Here is a 19362-nt window from a genome sequence, read left to right as displayed (position 1 = left end):
CCCGCCGCAAGCCACAGCCGCTTAGGCATGGGCAGCACCGCGGGGAAACCCCTCCCGCCCCTTTCCCTGGAGGACACGGGCAAGTGCGGGCTGCAGCACAACCGAGGAGCCGCCCCAGCCGCCCGCGGGCTGCGGGTGTGTGCGAGCGGGGCGCCCGCAGCCTTTACTAACGATGAGAGCGGTGCCCCTCTCTCCCTTCCTACCGGGCAGCCCCACCCCGGCCCCGCTAACAAAGGAGGCGGGGGGCACGGCTGCCCGCGGGGACCCGCCCCGCAGCGCTTCCCTTCGCAGCCGGGGGCGCTGCTGCCCGCGCCGCTCCGCCTCCTCCCTCCGTATCTGCCCGCCCTTCCCCGGCGGCAGCGGCAGCAGCAGCGGCGGGGCGCCGCCGGGCGGGCGGGGTGTCGCCCAGGCGGCCTTGCCCGGATGTGCTGCCCTGACTCATAGCGGCCCCGCACGCAGGCTCCGCTCCGCGCCCGCCCCGCTCCGCGCACACGCCTCCCGCGCCAGCGGCAGCAGCAGCAGGAGGGGAAGGAGGAGGCCAAGGCTGCGGCGGCACCATGGGTAAGTCGCCCCAGCTCCGCGCTGTGCAGCCCCCGCCGCCGCCCCTCTGCCCCCGGCGGGAGGGGAGAGGCGACTGGTGCGAGTTCCTTATCGGCCGCCTCCTACTCCTCCGTGCCGTAGCCTGGCAGGAGGGTTGGGGCTCGCCGATATCCCCCCTGGCGCTGCCGTGGCCGCTGCTGGGCCCCTGCGGCGCAAAGTTTCCGCGGCTCCTGCGCTGGTGCGGGGCGGCCCCTCCTGCCGGCTCTGCCCGGCTGCTCAGCCCCGCACGGCACTCGCGGTCCTGGGGCTGAATTCAAGTGGGTTAAAATTTCCCCGAGTGCGAAGCGGGGGGTTAAAGAGCAAGGAGTTATATAAAGCACCCCCAGGACGCTTTCCCAGTTACGGTTTGCATAATGGAGACAGTTGGGGTAATGCGTTTAGGATTATTTTATGATCTCAGTTCATTGTTTGTGGAAGACACACGGATCCCCGTGTTTCTCTGGCTTTTAAAAGAGCATTACTCATGCCTACAAATGCAGCCATATTACCTCTGCCTTTCTTATCTTAAGATTGTGAATTAAGTAGTTTCACGTTGATCACCACTTGCATGGAGCTTCCAACAAATGCCGTGTGAATCTAGGAAGTATTTGATTTTTCTTTACGGAGTGCTCAGTCCACCTTGTCCCCTTGCACAAGCTACAGCTTTCCCAGTATTAAGCTGCCACCATAAGATGGATTTTGCAGAAATCTGTCCCTAACGTGAATCCCAGGGATGGGTTAGGAGTCCCACGTTGAGCTGCTAAAGACCCAGCCAGCCTGTCAAAGGTGATGGTGAGATCAAGGCTGCAGATCCTGAGGGCAAAGAGCTGTGGTTCACAGCCAGGGTAAAGGAGGTGGCAGTTCCTGAGTTCGGCTCAGGGGTTTGACATCAGCACTTCCTGTGGCCTTAGGTAAATCAGTAGTTTCTTTGCAGATCACATGCATCTTTCACTTTTAACTAGAAGTTTCCATGGAAAGAAGCAATTGCAGTGCCTCAGTCTTTCTGGTTGTAAAATGAGTATAGATATTTATTTAACTCCTTTAAAGCAATGGAGAACCTTTGGGGAATGGTTCAGATTAGAAGCCACCAGGGTCAGGTATGAGGAATAACTCTCAGATTTTTTCAGAATGAGGTAGAACTATAACAATGTAGTGATGGTCTCTTTTTTTCATGTGGACACCAGGATTTAGTTTGCCTGTGTTTCCCATCTCCATTCTCAAAGTAGGACTATTAATCTCATAATCCTGGTCAAAGTCTAGTTGTAGCTAACTCTGTTTTGGCTTCCAAAAATAAAAACTTCAGGCCATCAGTTAAAACCTGTTCAGAAAAGCCGGAGCAGAATGAGCGCAGCGCTCCTTTTTAGATGACAATACGCTTCAGTTGCAGGCAAGTTTGTAAACAGCTTGAGAATCTGCTACAGCTTGCTGCATAAGTAAGAGTAGTTATAATTATTTTCAGGAAGGCTGAAATAATTTTCCTGTAGAATCTATCAGCGCCCTTCCGTAGTTGCCCAAAGAGATTGCTTCTTCACATATCAGGGCCTGATTCCCCTGTCTTTAAAATGAAGGCAAACCCACAAGTAGCCCCTTGCAGTAGATCTTGTTGCAAGTGGCAAAGACTGAAATCTGTTTCACCTCAGCTGGCAACTAACAATGACTTTCCATGTTTAAGATCTATGTTTAAGCTCATATCATCAACACATTGGCTTCCCTTGTTCAGCTTATAGTATTTTTTTTTTTGGTAACACGTTGCATAAAATCTGAAAATCCTTAAGAGTTAAATCAAGGATGAATTTATTCTTCCCATAGCCTTTATATCTTTCTATAAATCATGTTCAACAAACAGGCATTTGTAGCAGAGTGCAGTAATGTCTTATGGTTAACCATATGGTCTGTTCTGTATTTATGAAGGCTGGTATCGTATTAGCTGGTTTGTATGCTAATGATATAAAACGGAAGCCCAAGCAGGTATATTCTAACTCCAGTCAAAAGATTTCTGTCATTAAAAATACTTGTTATATATATATATATATATATATATGGTTCTGCATTATCTTTACTGTATAGAAAAATCTCTGCTGCCACTCTGCTTCCAAATGTGCGTTCCTCCCTCTGAAGACATTATCATGGCAGTTGTTTCCTTCTAAAGGACAGTGATTTTCCTCTCGCTAATATCAGTTCTTTCCAGAATTATCATTTTTCTTGCTTGCATGTATAATTTTTAAAGTTCTGTCTGGTTACAGTTTAAACAATATTCAACTCTTGGCTTTGAGTGGAAAGTTGCCTTAAGTACTCCTGGCATTAGAGCACTTTGAATACTTGAGCTGACATGTGCACCGCCAGTACTTCTGTTTTTATAGGAACAATTATAGGTTTTTACTTTCCAGTTGCTGCTGCAGTTTCACAGGGAATGGCCCTTTTCCCCAGTCAATTCTTGTTTTTAACCTCAAAAAATAACTGGTATAGTCATGCAAACACACTGTGTCAGATAAAATCTATTTTGGAGCATTGGCCCGGGGAGGTTATTGTAAGCAGGTGGCAGTTATTCCACAGATGTAGATCAATAACATTAAAATCAGGAACTCGGTTACATGTTGACCGCTCAACAATAATCCATTGGCCCCAAAAGATGGAGAAACACCATGTATGACAGTTTGTGTGCAGAATACAAACACAGATTGCTTTTTTTTTTGGTGCCTTGTATCTGTTTGAAGTGTTGATGTTATGGTCTGTAATAGTGAAAGCTCATAAAAATATTCTTCTATTTTAAGACTCCTGGTTTTGTTGGCAAGAAATAGGAGGCAGCCTTTGCTCTGGTGAAGCTTAATGCACACTTAGGTTGGGCAACTAACTGTAAAAGCAATGTGTTGGAATCTTTTTGCAATACCTACCAGTAATAGCACAATGATAAGAAATACAAGGTGCACAGGCTATAATGTGGATGGATTTATTTAAGTACTGTCCATTTAGCTACACTGTTGTCAAAACCAATATTTATATTGCTCCTCTCCCAATATATTCAATTTCCCCTCCCAGTTTCCCTGAAGAATTACTATGTGCAACTATGTAGCAAGTTTTGTGTCAGTTGTCAAACCCAAATCTAAACCACCACAGGTGAGGGTCTAACAAGTCACTTTCTCTCTTCAGGACATGGGTTTGTGAAATAAAGAAGGCAGGAGGGTGTGAAGCTTCAGGCATGGCTGTGTGCAATGTTGCTTTTGGGGAAAATGGGGATAAACTGGCCTGCTTTTTATTAAAAAATGTAATCAGTAGCCTCAGACGTGAGAGGAATGAAAGCTAATGAAAAGAAGTCTTCCATCTTGAGAGCTATTTTACTAGTTTTGCCACAAGAGATGCAAGTCAGCCTAATAAACTGCTTGGAAAAGAGATACATCAATTGCACAAAAAGACAATTTTTAATTAAAGTTTTTGCTAAAACAATGAGACTGCTAACAACATATTAATTCCAGCCAGCCAAAGCGCACCAATTTAAGCCAATATAAAATGTTATATTAGTGTTTCCTAAAAAAAAAAGAGGCTGATTTTAGGAGAAGTCTTGTCTTTAAAACACAGAGAAAACTGCTTTTACATGGCATCTCTTTTGCTTTGGTGATGTTACTCCAAGTGTGCTCAGAGCAGCCAGAGAGGTGAGGTTTGTTCTGACCGACCTTCCTTAATGAGTTCCTGTGTTCAGGCCAATATTTGTGATCTTTTTGTTATGATGTGAGACTGAAACCAAGCGATTTTGTCTTTAGCTTTGGGTTAAAGGCTTCATTGACAAGTGTGTTTCCTGAGAACACAATATTCCCAGGTAGTTTGAGGAGCCTGTGAGGAATATCTGGCTTTCTGCAGCGTCAAAATAGAAGTGGAAAGAGAAAGGGCAAAAGAACAGCTGAAACCTTGAAGGGAAACAAAGCTGTGATAATAGAAGTGAGAAAGCAACCGAGACAAGAGTAGAAGGGAACAAAAATCTCTTAAGGGAAATGCATGAAGGGAGAGAAGTACTAGAAACAGAGGAAAGATGGGGATAATAAATGCATGAATGGAACAACAGAGGACAGAAATAGGAGAAAAAAATTAGAAGCTCTGTGTTGCCCCCCCCACCCCCCAAAGAAAAAAAAAAGGTAAATAGTTGGGGTATGAATGCAAATAAAATCAGATAATTTTTACTTTAAGTACCATTTAGCTGCTGCCGACAATCCTTGACAAGATGCATGCTAATTTTCTATCTTCCTCAAAGCTGATTTATTCCCTAAAGTTCTGAGAATTTAATTATTTATAAATATGAAAAAATAAATAAAAATATCTGAACATAAACTGGCATTTGCTCAATAAAGGGGAAGACAATGTCATCGCTGTTTGGCAGAGGAGAACGCTGTGGAGGTTCATCTTTGGCATCTGTCAAGGAGGTCGGTTGTTATCCCTTCTTAACTCTGTCACAGGATGCCGTTTATGTCTTAGGGTGACAAAGGGACATTAAACAGTGACCCAGTTACTTACATAAGAGAAAACTCACTTTCCACTGTTGACTGGTCCACCGGGGTCTGTTCACATGCTGTGTGTTCAAGAAAACGAGCATCCCTGCTGTGTCGATGCTGTTGGACGCATTACGTTTAAGATTCTAGTTTGTTTCCAGATTAAAACAGATTAGGAATTACATGTAAATTTCTGGAAATTAGAAGTCTTAAAATGTTGATGTGTGTTCTCTAGCTAATGGAGAAACTTTTTTAATGACAGTTTTGATTTTAATTAGACAAGGAGCTTTTCCTAGTAATGGATTTTATAAGTAGCAGCTTTCACTGCAAGGACAGTCTCCCATGGCCTCTTTTTGTTAAACACTGTCTAGCAAAATGTTTCTATTTACAAATTTTAGTATAACGGCAACAAACAAAATTTGTTTGGGTAGAAAAAAATGATTGTTAAAAGCCACAAACTTCTGAATGTTGAATTTCCTTTTAGTGAAAAAAAAAATAGCTGATGTATATTGGAATTTATGTGCACTCCAGATATGCCTAATAGAATTTGTAACTCTGTGAAACAAATGGCTGTGGTTCAGGGAGCCTCAAAGCTGTGCTCAGCCTGGTGACACTTGCTCAGCCCGAGAGTCGCACAGTTCTAGTTTAGGGAGCTTTTTGCAGCTGTGCAGGAGCCCTGGTGATCTCCTGCCATTCTGAAGCTGTAGTTCAAGTAGATTACAACATCAGCAGACACTCAGAAGAATTTGTTGAGTCTATAAGCCAGATAACTGCTGTGCATTTAACTCCAGATAGAATCTAGACTTTAGTGCAGGATGCTTTGGGACCTGCACATACAGTATTGACTGTACAAGTGTGTGCTGGCAAGGCACGTGTCTCTGAAATATCCCTGACTTGAAGCACTTTCAGATACACCTTCACAAATTCTGATACAAAATGTCAGGGAATAAATATGTGAGTGGCTGAAGTAGTTGGAGTTCAAAATATGCATAAATTGAGACAATGCAGATGCCCGTACAAAGCCTTGATGGTCTGTAGGGTGCGTGGGGTGTTTGGCTGGAGAGGTCTGTGCGTTGCTGAGGACACCCTGGCTATTTAGAAATGCTTTCTGTCTTTGATGTTGGACATGACAGTCCAGTGACTTAAATTAATGGGATTATTTTAGCATTTCTAGCTTTAAATGTAACCTTACAAGTACATGTCACGTTACAGGGCCAGTAGTGTACCTGTTCCCTTCTCTAGCCTTGCTAAGTTCATTCCCATATCCCTGCTTGATGGAGAAATCCCATCATGCTTGCAGTTGACAGCACCCAGTACCCTGAAGGAATAACTTGAGTTCAGTACTGCCAAATAGCAGGTTGTGATACATGAAGGCTTTGGAACGATTTCCTTAAATCAAAATGCTGTTTTATTTTGACAGCAGGAACAAAGCATGGGAAGAGAAAAAGGATTTTAAAACCGAAGCAGAATTGTACACATCTTTCTTATCTAAATCTTCCGCGTCCACAGAATGTTTAACTTACCTCTCTTGGGCCCCTGAAGTCAGTCTTCCTAGTCCAGTGTACTTAGTAATAGCATCTTCGTATCTATGGCCCCTTCCTCAAGCCATCTCCTGATGTGCACACTGGAAGTCACTGGATTGCTGGTCTTATTAGGACCCTGTTGTACAAATACCCGAGACATCCTTCCTAAACTACAGTGAGCAGTACACAGGGAGTGAACGTGACTATCAGAAGTCGCAGCGCTTACCTTTCTCTCTTCTCCTTCTTCCCTAAGTAACTAGTAGCCATTATTTTTCCTCCTTCTTCTCCTGTGCTTATGTGTTGAACTGAGTTTTAGGATCAGGGTGTTCTGTTGGGGGAAAAAAAAAGCCCAACCACAACAGAACACTGCTCTGTAAACACATTAATTGTAATACTGTCTGATATGATTACGTGAATTTAGAAATCCATTAATAGGCTTGATACAAGTACATTTTTTTCTCATCCTGCAAAACCTTTTGGACAGTCTACTTTCTTACCTGGTTCTCCATGAAGATCAGGGAGAATATACAGACATGCTGGCTCCTGCCGTATGGAAATAGGGAAAAAAGAGGGAAATGTTGGTGATTGAGGGAAAGAGATATAACATGTACATAAAGGATTGCTGACAGGAACCAAGCCCATTCAGGGTGGTTTTGGTTTGTTTTAACCGTCACAATAAATGTTCCATCACCCATTTACAGCAAGATAGTGCTTCAGTCCAATCAAAGATACTAATTAATACATTTATGTGCAGCAGTGCCCAAAATACAGTACGCACTTTCCAGGCAAAACCCACACTTCTCTATCTGATGTAATATTGTACTTATTTTCTTCAAGTCTATTCTGTTTTACCTAAGAATCCTGTCTTATTCTTTGCACTCTCTTCCACAGCCATGCTATTCCTCCAGGCTTCTTTATTCCATTGTCTGGTTTTCTATAACACTTTCCTCCTCTCTCCCTCCTCCAGTTATATGTTCTTTTCTGTCTTTCCTCCCATTTCCCACTCTCTCTTCTCCTGTGGCTCTGTCTTTATTAATTAAATACCTGACAGCTTCTTCCACCATTTACCCATATTTGTCAGGGAAAGGATTGAAAAACTAGTGCTCTACTTTGTAATTTCAGGAGCTGAAGTGATTTTTTTTTTCTTCTCTTCAGTTAAATATCAGTAATTTACAACCAGTGTAAAATTGTGCATCTGTTTTGTGTAGTGTACTTGTACAATCAGTGAGAATATATGGAAAAAAATGTATCTTGTAGGAAAGAGATTGCGCAGAATTGGGCCCTATTCATTTAAGTGCTATTTATACAGCATCCTTGTACCCACACAAAGCCCACACTGAGAACCGCTGAAGTGGTTGGGATTCTGCTTTTCTGACTCAGCTGTAGTAGAGCTTAAACTGTCCTGTTTTGATGGAACCATGTAAAATGGGCATGCATCGCCCCAGCCTTTCAAGATGTGGCAATATTGGCTCTCCAGTTTATACAGTTGTGGGAAAAATGGCAGATGTTGCACCAATTTGGACCATCAGAACCACTGTCAAAATGGCTTTTATTCAAGGTAAGATGCTATACTAACATTTAGCATCTGAAGAAACTTGCAAAATAAAGAAAGAGCTGTATCCTATGATAAAGAAAATGATTTGGTGAACTTTATTTTTCTTTAAAATTGATGAATTATATAGTTTGATATATCAAAGAAGAAATTAATTTAACATGGAGATAATCATATTAAAACATCCTCCTGTAAAAGGAATAGTAAGCACGATGTTATAAGCTATTAATATACATACAGTGACCTTTGTTCTATCTTGTAACAGCGTAAGGAAAAAGAAAACCATGTTTTCAGAAACTCACTTTGTAGTCATTAGGTGATGGCTTTCGATGCTTTCTGATATTGCCAGAAAATGTTAGGAATCCCTCTTTGCAGGACTGCCACACCATGTGCTTCTGATGACACATAAATGAGGCCACATCTGGAGTACTGTGTCCAGTTCTCCCCAGTTTAAGAAGGACAAGGAATTACTGGAGGGAGTCCAGTGGAGGGACACAAAGGTGATGAGGGGTCTGGAGCATCTTTCTGATGAGGAGACTGAGAGAGCTGGGGCTGTTCAGCCTGGAGACAAGAAGCTGAGAAGGGGATCTTATTGATGCTTCTAAATATCTCAGGGGTGGGTGTCAAGAGGACAGACCAGACTCCTTTCAGTGGTGCCCGGTGACAGGATGAGGGGCAATGGGCACAGACTGAAGCACAGGAGGTTCCGTCTAAACATGAGGAGAAACTTCTTTACTTTGAGGTGCCAGAGCCCTGGAACAGGCTGCCCAGAGAGGTTGTGGAGTCTCCTCTGGAGACATTCAAACCCACCTGGACACATTCCTGTGTGACCTGCTCTGGTGAACCTGCTCTAGCAGGTGGGTTGGACTGGATGATCTCCAGAGGTCCCTTCCAACCCCAACCATGCTGTGATTCTGTGGACGCTTAATACTTTGAAGGCAAGAATGGTGGAGGGAAACAAAAAGCAACTCAGTGCACTTCTTCAGAATGCATCTTCATCCCAGAAATGATCTGAAGCGCTTGTTTATCTTTATGAAGGCCATAACTTCTCCCTTTATGAGGAGGCTGAAGGCATCACAGTTCTTTTTGTGGCTGTTGAGAACAAGGTAAAATTTAAGAGTCTGGAAGAGACTGGAAGAGTTCTCCTGTGAACATAAAAATTGAGTTCAGTGCATGTACCCAGTCCAAAACAGATGGAGAGAAATGCCCTAGATAATACAGCACTTAATGTTAGCAAGGAGTGGCCTGTTTGACTTTTTTTTTCTTTAAATTGATATTAAATAGGCTTTCTGATAAAGAGTGACAGCTGTGGACTACTGGATTGTTTTGACCCTACTTAGTTCTTCCAATTCTGAATAATTTTCTGTACTTCAGTGATCACAACAGGAAGGTGTCACTTGGAAGCCAGCATACTTAGCAGCAACTATTCAAATTAAACTGCTTGCTTTTCTAAAATCAGAAATGGTAATCAACAAGCCAGCATTTTTGGCTGTGCATAAAGAACTTGCCGGGTTTTTTGAAAGCCGGCTAATAGGCACATTTTACAAAATGACTTAATATTTGGCAGGTTTTTTGAAACACGGGCTTTTCTGTTTGACCCTTTTTGTGTCTTAAAAAAATGAATAGACGAGCCTCTTAGTTTTTTTTCCCATTACCAGAGATTTAGCTCTTGCAATCAGAAATAAGCAGAGGAGCCTGCCTGCAGATTAAGATTAGACCCTGTTTGGGCAGAGATGTAACTCTGACATCAAGGACTATATATCAAACTTGAAAATTCAGGAGTTCTTACAAGCTCCTGATTATTTTCCTTCTTTCTTCTCTCCAGATTTGTGTACTTCTTGCAAAAGTAGCTGTTGTAACAAAACAAGCCTCTTCTATTTTTGTTCACAATTTGGAATTTATATATATATATTTTAAAAAATATTAACAATTTTTCTTTTGCCACTTAATTGTTGGCCTCTCAAATAACAATCAGAATAGGTTTTTGATGGCTGCCATGGTTATCGTATTCATATAACAGTAGAAGATTCTGTATTTCTTGGGCTTTGATCAAGTAGCTCGTGTTGGACTTCAGTGTTATTTTTAACACTTTCAGAGGCTCAGTGCAAGTTTAGAAGCCGAATCCTGCATGTTTACATGAGCTTGCTATTCTGCTCTGTATTTGTGGAATGATTTGGTCCCCAGAATTCAGCATATCATTTGAATCTTTTCATTCTAGAGGTTTCTGCTGCCTCATCTCATGCAATCCAGGGGTAATGCAAAAACCATCATACAAGAAAGTCTGGTTGCTTTGGCGTGAAAGATCTGCATGCTCAACACAGAGCTTGTGAAGAGGCATTAATCTAATGAAAGTAAAACTTTTTATTCAGTGTTGAGACATAACTTTAAATTGGATACAGCAAATTCAATCAAATGACAGGTTTAAGTGTATGTTGTAGTTTTAAATGACTCTGTATTGCAATGCTTTAAGTGACCTGGTTGCATAGCATTTAGAGAAGGCAATCTGTTGAAACCAGCTTTGCTGCAGAAGCCTCTGTAGTCAGATTATGACCTCAGTTCCCCATTGCCCTGCATTACGCATAAAGTGACTGCAAATTTGATTTAAGATGGTAATTGGGCCCAAATTGTTGCTTTTATATTCTGCCTGGGCATAAATGACCATAGGATAATGGGTAATAAAGCGATGGGTAATAAAATGATACCTTCATGTTTGAGGCGGCTTGAAGAAGTCTCGTTTTTAAATACTCATCATGGTTTGTTAGAATGAATGGTTTTAAGATCTGCATACGGTTTTGAGGCTGTGGTGGCTCCCAGCTGAAAAGCTGCAGATGTTTAGTACACTGGAGAATTTGTGGCACAAGGGAATTAGGAGTTCTATTGTCAAAAGACTGGTCAGTTCGGTGTATAATGGATGTTGGACACAGATGAGGAAATCAGACTTTTCATGCATTACAGAGAAAAGGTAGATGGGCTCGCCATGGGTTACAAACAGTTATTGATAAGGTAAGAGCACTGAGCTCTAGCATTTAAATGTACTACAGTAGGCTGCTGTTGACCCAGATACATATATAGGAAATAAGTGAAATGTGAAAGTAAACAAATAGCTTAACAAGTGAAAGGCACATTATGCAAAATAAATATTGGTTTCAAATATGTTTCATATATGTGAAAACGTTTGCTCCTAAACTGTGGTTTTCTCGTGTGACACTGTATTGTTAAAAGAAGATACCGAGGTGCAAGATGTGTCACAATGACAGCTAGAATTGAAAAAAAAGCATATTCAAAGGCTTATGTTCAGACGACAAATCTTTATTCACCTCAAAATGTAAAGTTTCTAGGTATTTTGATAATTATTTCATTATATACATACGATCTCCTAACAATTAATAGGCTGGGAAGTTCCTAACCACTTGTTTTAGTAGGAGTGTGGAGAGTTAATACACTTTTGTGCTTCTACTACCCTGTTTTCCTGGAAATAAGAAAGAGTCCTATACAATTTTTGCTCCAAAAGACGCTTACTTTTTTACATGTATAGCTGGCTGGACACTATTTAAATCGACTTTTTTAATGAGCTGTAACTAGGGCTTATGTTTGGAGTAGGGCTTATATTTCAAGTATCCTGGAAAATCATGGTAGGTCTTATTTTCGGGGAAACAGGGTAGTAAAGAGTTCACAAAATTGCTCCATTTGTGTCATGTACACTGTCATCTCAAAAACTGACTCTTTTTTTAACCAGAAGTCACGTTTTTAGTCCTTTTTTTTTAATTTTCAGAGAGAGAAATAATTAATAACCTTTCCTCAGTATTAAAATACAGCTACAGAAAGCAAGTGTCATTCAAGCTCTTTTTGTTTGCCTTTATAACTGAAGACCACAAAGCAAGGGAATCCACTTTATCTGTTCTTCATGTTCTAATCAGATTGTTTTGGAATAATATGAAAGAATTACCAAATCAAGATAACTTTGCATGATACTCAACAAGTTGCTTTTTCCCAATAACAAGACATAGCCTAGAGGGTATTTTACAGTCACAGTCTATGTTCTCATATGTGGGAATTCAAGCAATACCAAAAATACATATACTATTGAGTAAACACAAGACAAGGATCTCACAATAAAAACTAACAGTAAGGTAATAATTTTATACATATAAATAAGTTCTCTCTGACCTGTGTTTGAGGATTTTTCTTCTTGAGCCTCAACCTGTGACATGTTTTGTAGAACAAAGTGTGTTCCTTACCTGTTTGGAAAGAAAAGGAAAAGATCTGGTATGTAAGAGTTGGATAGCTGGAAAAATCCTGATCTGACTAATCCAATCTGCGCTCTGTCAATTTTTAGTAGGACCAAGCAGTTACATTTCTATCCCACAGAACGACTTGGACGTACCAGTAATAAAGGTGTCCTACTTGGAGGCACCGTAATAAGCCCTGTGGTAGAAACAGTGAAGGTGTTTTGAGCTGAAATCGTGGAAGAAGCACAGAATTGTCGTTTGAAAGGATTTTGAAGTAGGACTGTTGCCAGCACTAGAATTGGGTCAACTATGAGTTTGTGTAGCTGCTACTTGAAGTCTCCATAGTGTTTGTAGCATCCCTTCAGGTCGCTGCAAGGCCCCCATAGCCTTCTCTTTGCCAGACTAAAGGAGCTCCCCCTACCCTTACATATCATGTGTTGTGGGTACGTGCCCATTCTGGTAGCCCTGTTCTCTTTGGTTTTCCAGTATTCTTTTTGATCCGGGACACCCAGAACCAAACAAAGAATTGTGGGACACACCAATCCTTGCTAGGCATCAAGCAGAGCCTTGATCTGCTGGCCACAATCCTAATGTAGACAATATACAGTTTGCTTTATTTACCTTGAGAGCACACTGCTGCCTTATGTTTGAGTTGGCATCCACTGTAGCCCCCAGGTCTTTTCAGCAGTTTCTTCCCAGCCTGCATTGATGCTTGGGGCAATTCTCATTGTGCTTAGCTGCTCATTTCAATGGGACATGAGAAAGGAGAGACGCTTCTTTTATCTTGTGCTTATAGCTGAAACATTAGCAATTTTCCTGATAAATATTGCTTTAAGGATCAGTTGCTGTCTGTATTAATTAATATTACCTCAATAACATTCCATATGAGGTGTTTTGTGTGTTAATAAAATGGAGACGGAGGATATTAAACCTGATAATGCTTTTTTATATTTTTATTCTTATATACATCTTCTGGAAGTAAATGGAATGTGGCCAGCAATAAAGCTGTGCTGATCTATGCCTGCTGATACAAAAGCATCCTGGTCTTTCTCATTTCATTAAAACTCCAGCATATCAACAGTAGTTAAAATTGGCAGCAGCTTTTGGCTTGTGCATAATCCACACATTTACTCTAAGAAATGTGTCTATAAGCTTTCCCCCCATAATGTGTGGCAACTTCTGAACTATTCTCTACTTCCACTTTCAAGGGATCAATTATAATCGAGAAAATAAAGTTTCAGAAAAGCATAACTGAAAATCTTAATAGGAGGGATTCTTTTCTCAGCTGTGGTCCCTTTGTGGTGAGCATCTGTGGGACTTATATATGCTGACTGAGAGGAATTTCCTTGGCACAAACACTATAAACGCACGATACAGAGAGGACTGTGCTAGTCCTTAACGTTGGTGCAAGATTCCTAGTGGAGGATGGGCTAGGGCACATTGTTGGAGTTTGCAGACTATGGACAGACTGTTGCAAAGATTCTTAGTGTCTCTTGACTGTCAAGCAGACCATAAATAACTCCTCAGTTATGCTCAGTTATGCTAAAGGCGCCAGCGTCCTTGTTACATGCAGGAGCTGGTCGAGAAACCACCTCTGAGGAAATCACAGTGGGTTTGCCTTCTGTTCTCTGTCTCTGCCTTCTGAAGTATCACTGCATCTTTCAGCCCTGATGACAGAAGTACTGGAAGTCAGTCAGTAGCTCAGTCCTCTAAGAGTCTGTGTTGGGTAGTTTACTGCTGTTAAAGTCCAGTATAACAGCACAACTGCAGTGATTGAGTTCTCTGAGACAATGACTGAATGTGGCATAAAATAAATAACATTAATATCCTGAAGTACTTAGTGCGGTAGAAGTTTCTCTGTAGATGCGTGTTTGGGAAATACTGCATTACAGATATGCTCTGGATTTTAGGTGCTGGTTCCCAGTGTTGCATTCAGAAACCTGAGCCAGGAGTTTGGGCTCTCAAGCAATGCCTGGAGAGTTCAGAGGAGGAGAACTACTGAGCTCAGCAGGAAATCACCCATCATTAATACGAATACCATTTTCTGATCAGCACAATTTCTGCCTTGAGCCCGGGGCCTGGCATTATTTCTTAGAGGTGGATGCCTGCACCTTTTCTATGAAAGTCTGAACTTTCATTCCTCCTTCTTTTCAAATGTGAATGGAGGAAGAGGCACAAGTGGGTTACTACCTTCACCTGTTTTTTAGAAGATGGAAGTGTTTAGTGCCAGCATTTCTTCCCATGACTGTTCATTTGTTGTGTAATATAAAATATATCTCAATAGAAGAGGTAGGTGGTGTTTCAGTCCAAAGATCTGATACAAAGATCTGATTTGAGTATGTTCCTGGGAAATTGTGTTTAAATCCTTTCGGCCAGAGGGATAGCATTTGGTTTATTTTCATGTTTAGGCTGATGTGCAAAAGGCACTTAAACTTTTTTTGTCATCTACTTTCTGTTGGGCACTAATGCTTTTCTCCAAGTCTTCCTATGTTTCCTGTGTGTACTGGGCACCTTTGAAGAGAGGCTATAGAATAGTCACTGCCTCAGAGATCCCAATAAGGCTAATACATTAATTTGGTTATTAAGCTGCCTGAGAGGACAAGGAGAGTTCTGGATTTGGGCTTGAGCTGAATGCAAGTGGAATTTTCAAAGGAAAAAATGTGACATTCCTCCAGAATTTGGTGACAGGTGGATGGGAGGTAGGCTTCCTAGAGTTCACTTTGTGTATAAACCTGATTTTTTTTCTCTATTGTGATTTAAGATCTGCTTGATCATCAGAGGGGTAAATGTATTTAGGAGTACAGTGGACATTCTTGATTTGGGGGCCGTAACATTTGCAGCTGTATCCAGTTGTCATAGAACGTTGTGAAACCATCCCAAGGACTTGTTTGTCTTTCCCAATCTGCTGTTAGCTCTGCCCTTCATTCGTGAGACCTGCAGGTTGTATGCAGAGCCTGACTCCTTGCAGATTCTGTCAATATGACTCTTTACTTAGTCTGAGAGATGGTTATTAAGCAGCGAAAGCAAAGCTCTCCTCCACTTTACAAAACACTCAGGTCCTGCTTGTGGGGGAAACAAATGACTTGCAATTTATATGTAACAAGTGGCATTTTGCAAGTGTTTTTTGTCTTTTAAATATGTATTTCTTATTGAAAAAAAAATCTCAGTTGCCCTTTTTATTGAGCTTGCTACAGATACATGTGCTTGGGAGCGTTTCACTTGTTTTGGGGGTGTTGTCCAAACATAGTTGATTGCAAAATGGGGCATTAATTGACATTTAAGACATATAAAGTAACCTTTTCTTTTGAAGAATTTTTTTTCCCTGGATTTGCACTGTCAGACTTTCTCTCTCCAAAATCATATGTTCAGTGGACGCATATTGCATCTTCTCACTCATTCAAGTGTTTGTCATAGTGGTTTGAAGTAATAGATGAGGCCTATAACATTTGGGTTCTGATTTACTCGGCTGTACATACGTACTGTGATGTGCTGTCTCAGAACATCAGCATCATGTTTACTGCATTGTCGCTATTGTATAATTTTTACTTAATAAAGCTCTTAAATGCTGCGCAGAGGTTAATGATCACTTATAACTGCAGCAGTCATGCAGAATACTAAGGGAAGTTTTGTGGAAATCTTTCTCTAAAATAGGGTTATATTAAGCTTTTTGTGCACCATTTTAGTTTTTCTGTCTGATTATGCAGTTTTATGTCAGTCTCACATGAAAACTCAGTTGAATCCTTTTCCTCTAGAGAGCATCTGAGCTGATCCTATCACTGCAGTGTTTTTATTGATGCTCTACATCTTATGCATTCCTAAGTGAGACCAAATAACCACATTTATAGGTAAATATTTATCACTAGAGGGATTAAGCACAGATGTCTAATAATCTTAGCAACACTAGGTTTAAGGCAGTACATGATACCTATAAAAACAAACTCTAGAGTACATTTTGGCCCTGAAAGCTTATAGACGAATGATACTGACAACCAAGTCTTCAGTTTACAATGTACTCCAAGGCATGAGGAGACTATCATATGCTTATCAGCGCTTAATTTTTGAATTATAGGTTTTAATGATTGTGTTTTCAGGAGAAAAGGCACATTCTTATGTGATAGTCTTTCCCTTCCTTCCTTAGGACAAAAATGTTTTGCTGACAGTAACTTTAGTAGGATAATACAGGCAAACAAGTAGTTACCACCACATGAATTTTTACTTGTAAGACATAAAGGTGTTTAAATTTGCAACTGATCTAACAGACTTTCACTGAAAACCAAAAAATATACAAGGGGCAGGTCACTTCCATTATAAGCTTGTTTGCATACACTCATCACCTTCAAACAGTATATTTTCAGGGCTGAAAGCTTTCCCGCATAGTTTGCAATTATCATCTAGCTTGTAATGAAAAGTAGTGATTTTTTTTTTGTCATTTTGGGGAAAATTCTAAACAATTTACAAGCAAATTTTAAAAGAACAGCACAGACCACTCTTAAGAATTAAAATCTAAGGGATATGTGCCTTTTGGGACATCATTGTGAAGTCCCTCAGCCTGACAAAATGCAGAGGCTGCAGCTCCCAACCTTCTGCTGGGACAGAATTGGGTTAAACTGCAGTTTGCATAGAAAGAACCGTGGGGACAAGCATCGTATATCAGCTGGTTTAGGATATTTATCTTGTCAAGAAGGAAGATGAAACTTGCGTGTTATTGCATAGCAGAATGTTGTATGGTTTTTTCATTAGGAACAGCTAAGCTAATTTCATTTATAACTTTTTAAAATCTGTTTTTAATGCTAAGGGAACTCTATCAGCACAGGACACCATGGGAGCAGCTGCCATGGAGAAACTAAAGCCCATAGCTGGCCCAGGAGTAAATGGGTTGCCAGAGTGCTCTGATCAACCTTGAACTTAAAACTAGCTGCTTGTAGATCCAGAAAACAATTTCTTAGCTTGGAAAAGGACTGGGAAATTCAAGTCTCTGTATTTTGAGAGTTTTTAAAGGGCTTATCATTCAGGAAGATGCTTGAGGTCCAGATTTCCTTCTAGAATGGTATGTATTTGCAGGCAGCTATGACAGTTTATGTCCCATAATCACATGCAAACAGACAGTAGCAAAACAAAGAAATGTTATTAAAGTATAAAAATGTAAGATTTCAATCCAGGAGTACAAAAGCAGATTACATAAAATGTTAGTTTTCGATGACAACTTCATTTAACGTGCTGAGACCTTTAAAAACGCAGCACGAAGTAATAACAACACATACAGAAACATTGTTATGTTCTGTTTCTAGGTCTTTTATAGCTTTTCATTCAAGCTTTGCAGATTTTGCTAGATTAATCTCTATTTTTCCACTGCTCAGCCCTGTTTTATTTTCTGTAGTAGATCGCTCTTTGGATCCTAATCATATATGTTATGGCTTTGAAGACTGGAGTAGCTAGTTTTAATGAAGTCCACAACCAAGAGCTGAAAGAGCAAAGATCTTTCTATTCAAATCCTTTCCAAAACTCTATTTTGTTGAATCACCCACAAATGATTTAAAATAACAATCAATATAGTCTATATTTTTACAGTTTTATTTCCTTTAGTATCTTATTACATGTCAGGACCTCCAAGCTTTTATGCACGTGTGGAACTAAAGTACTCCAGTAAGAATGAAAAAGTTACTCACAGAGAATTAGTGACAGAATAAGGCCCTTATACATCATCTCAGTGCTTATCCTATGGACATTTAAGATATAAATTAATCCCATCGATTTACACGTTTTATACTTGAGATTCAGCTAAAAGATGTTGAGGGATAGGAACAAGGAGGGAGCGTTATTAAACCACTTCTTAGAACTGAAATATCATTTTTGTCTCGCTGTGTAATTCTCGCATCCCAGACAATTGATCCTCTAGCTGGGATTCTGGTGGAGCATTCAGTATTGTTTTACCTGAGGCTTTTAACTCAATATCGCGCAGAAGTGGATCAGCTATATTAGCTCTGCCAGCCTTGCAATGTTTGGAATCTTCTCTGCTGTGGCTATGACTATGATTCTTTTAGTATCTGCTTAGCATTGAAGGCTATAGACTGGGCCATGCAATGTAGTGCTCTGTGGTTATGATGTATACAACCTTGCCAGATAGACACACAAAATATAAAGTCATTAAGGACATCAGAGATCACCTAATACAGCCTCCCGTGCCAAGCTGGGCTAACTTGGAAGCTGGATCAAGTCACTTAAGTGGCTTTTTTTTAATTGGAGGAGGGTTGGTTTTTTTGGCAAACAAATTTTGGTTTTCCGAGGCAAATTTGAATATAAATTACAGTGTAGAATTTATTTTTATCTATTAAATACAGAAATGTTAGCACGGTAACTAGAGAATAAATCTCTAACTGATTTTGGCACTAAAAGGTATATGCTCAATGTATACTGAGCGTAGTACCCATCTGTTGCTGAAATCTCCTTGCTCAGAGCGGTTCTTGAGATTTGTTTCCCCTGTGAAGGTTTTTGTCATTGAACATTTCTTTAATGTGCTGTCTACTGTGACTTCAACCCGCTGTACCTACTCCCATTCCCTTGTCTCTGAGCTCATTCTTACTGTCTTTGTAGTTTTAGAACCATTAGACACTAGGTTTTCACCTTCACTTTGTATTTGCCTAATAAGGAACTCAGAGCAGCAGTAGACTGAACAATCCTAAATGTTAGAAAAAATACATAAACCCAAGCAGCAACCCAAAGCAAAACCTCAGCAGTTGACTTTCAAGGTTAAGTTCCAAGTTTACATGCAAGTAAACTTGTTAGAACCCAGCCATCTGTGTACTATTAGGTGCATATTTGACAACAACCACAAAAAAGGTAAATAAAAAAGCTGTCAAATGACTCTTGAACATTCAAATGGCTCAAAGAATCTTCGTGTGGTAATGTTGGCACAGCTCCTAAGTGACCAGATGGAATTTTATTAACACTCAACAGGACAAGGGCTGAGATTTTGTTTCTAAACTTACTATATTTGAAACACTTGT

General features: G+C 40.5%; 1 protein-coding gene across 9 annotated transcripts in view; it reads left to right on the top strand.

Annotated features, from left to right (window-relative positions):
• The first annotated feature begins 330 nt into the window (after positions 1-330).
• RAP1GDS1 (Rap1 GTPase-GDP dissociation stimulator 1) overlaps positions 331-19362 on the top strand; it is an 84902-nt gene continuing 65870 nt past the window's right edge. For 4 of the 9 annotated variants that reach the window (XM_065062376.1, XM_065062370.1, XM_065062372.1 and 1 more), the window contains exon 1: positions 331-561. In XM_065062376.1, coding sequence (XP_064918448.1) covers positions 558-561 — 4 coding nt within the window. In that variant the 5' untranslated portion in view covers positions 331-557. The remainder of the gene's footprint in view (positions 562-19362) is intronic. The other 5 variants (XM_065062374.1, XM_065062369.1, XM_065062367.1 and 2 more) reach the window with 2 other exon arrangements.

This window comes from Columba livia, chromosome 4 (assembly GCF_036013475.1).
Source record: "Columba livia isolate bColLiv1 breed racing homer chromosome 4, bColLiv1.pat.W.v2, whole genome shotgun sequence".
Taxonomy (NCBI): domain Eukaryota; kingdom Metazoa; phylum Chordata; class Aves; order Columbiformes; family Columbidae; genus Columba; species Columba livia.
Note: the sequence above shows the minus strand (reverse complement) of the source record. Positions and strands in the feature narration are given on the sequence as shown.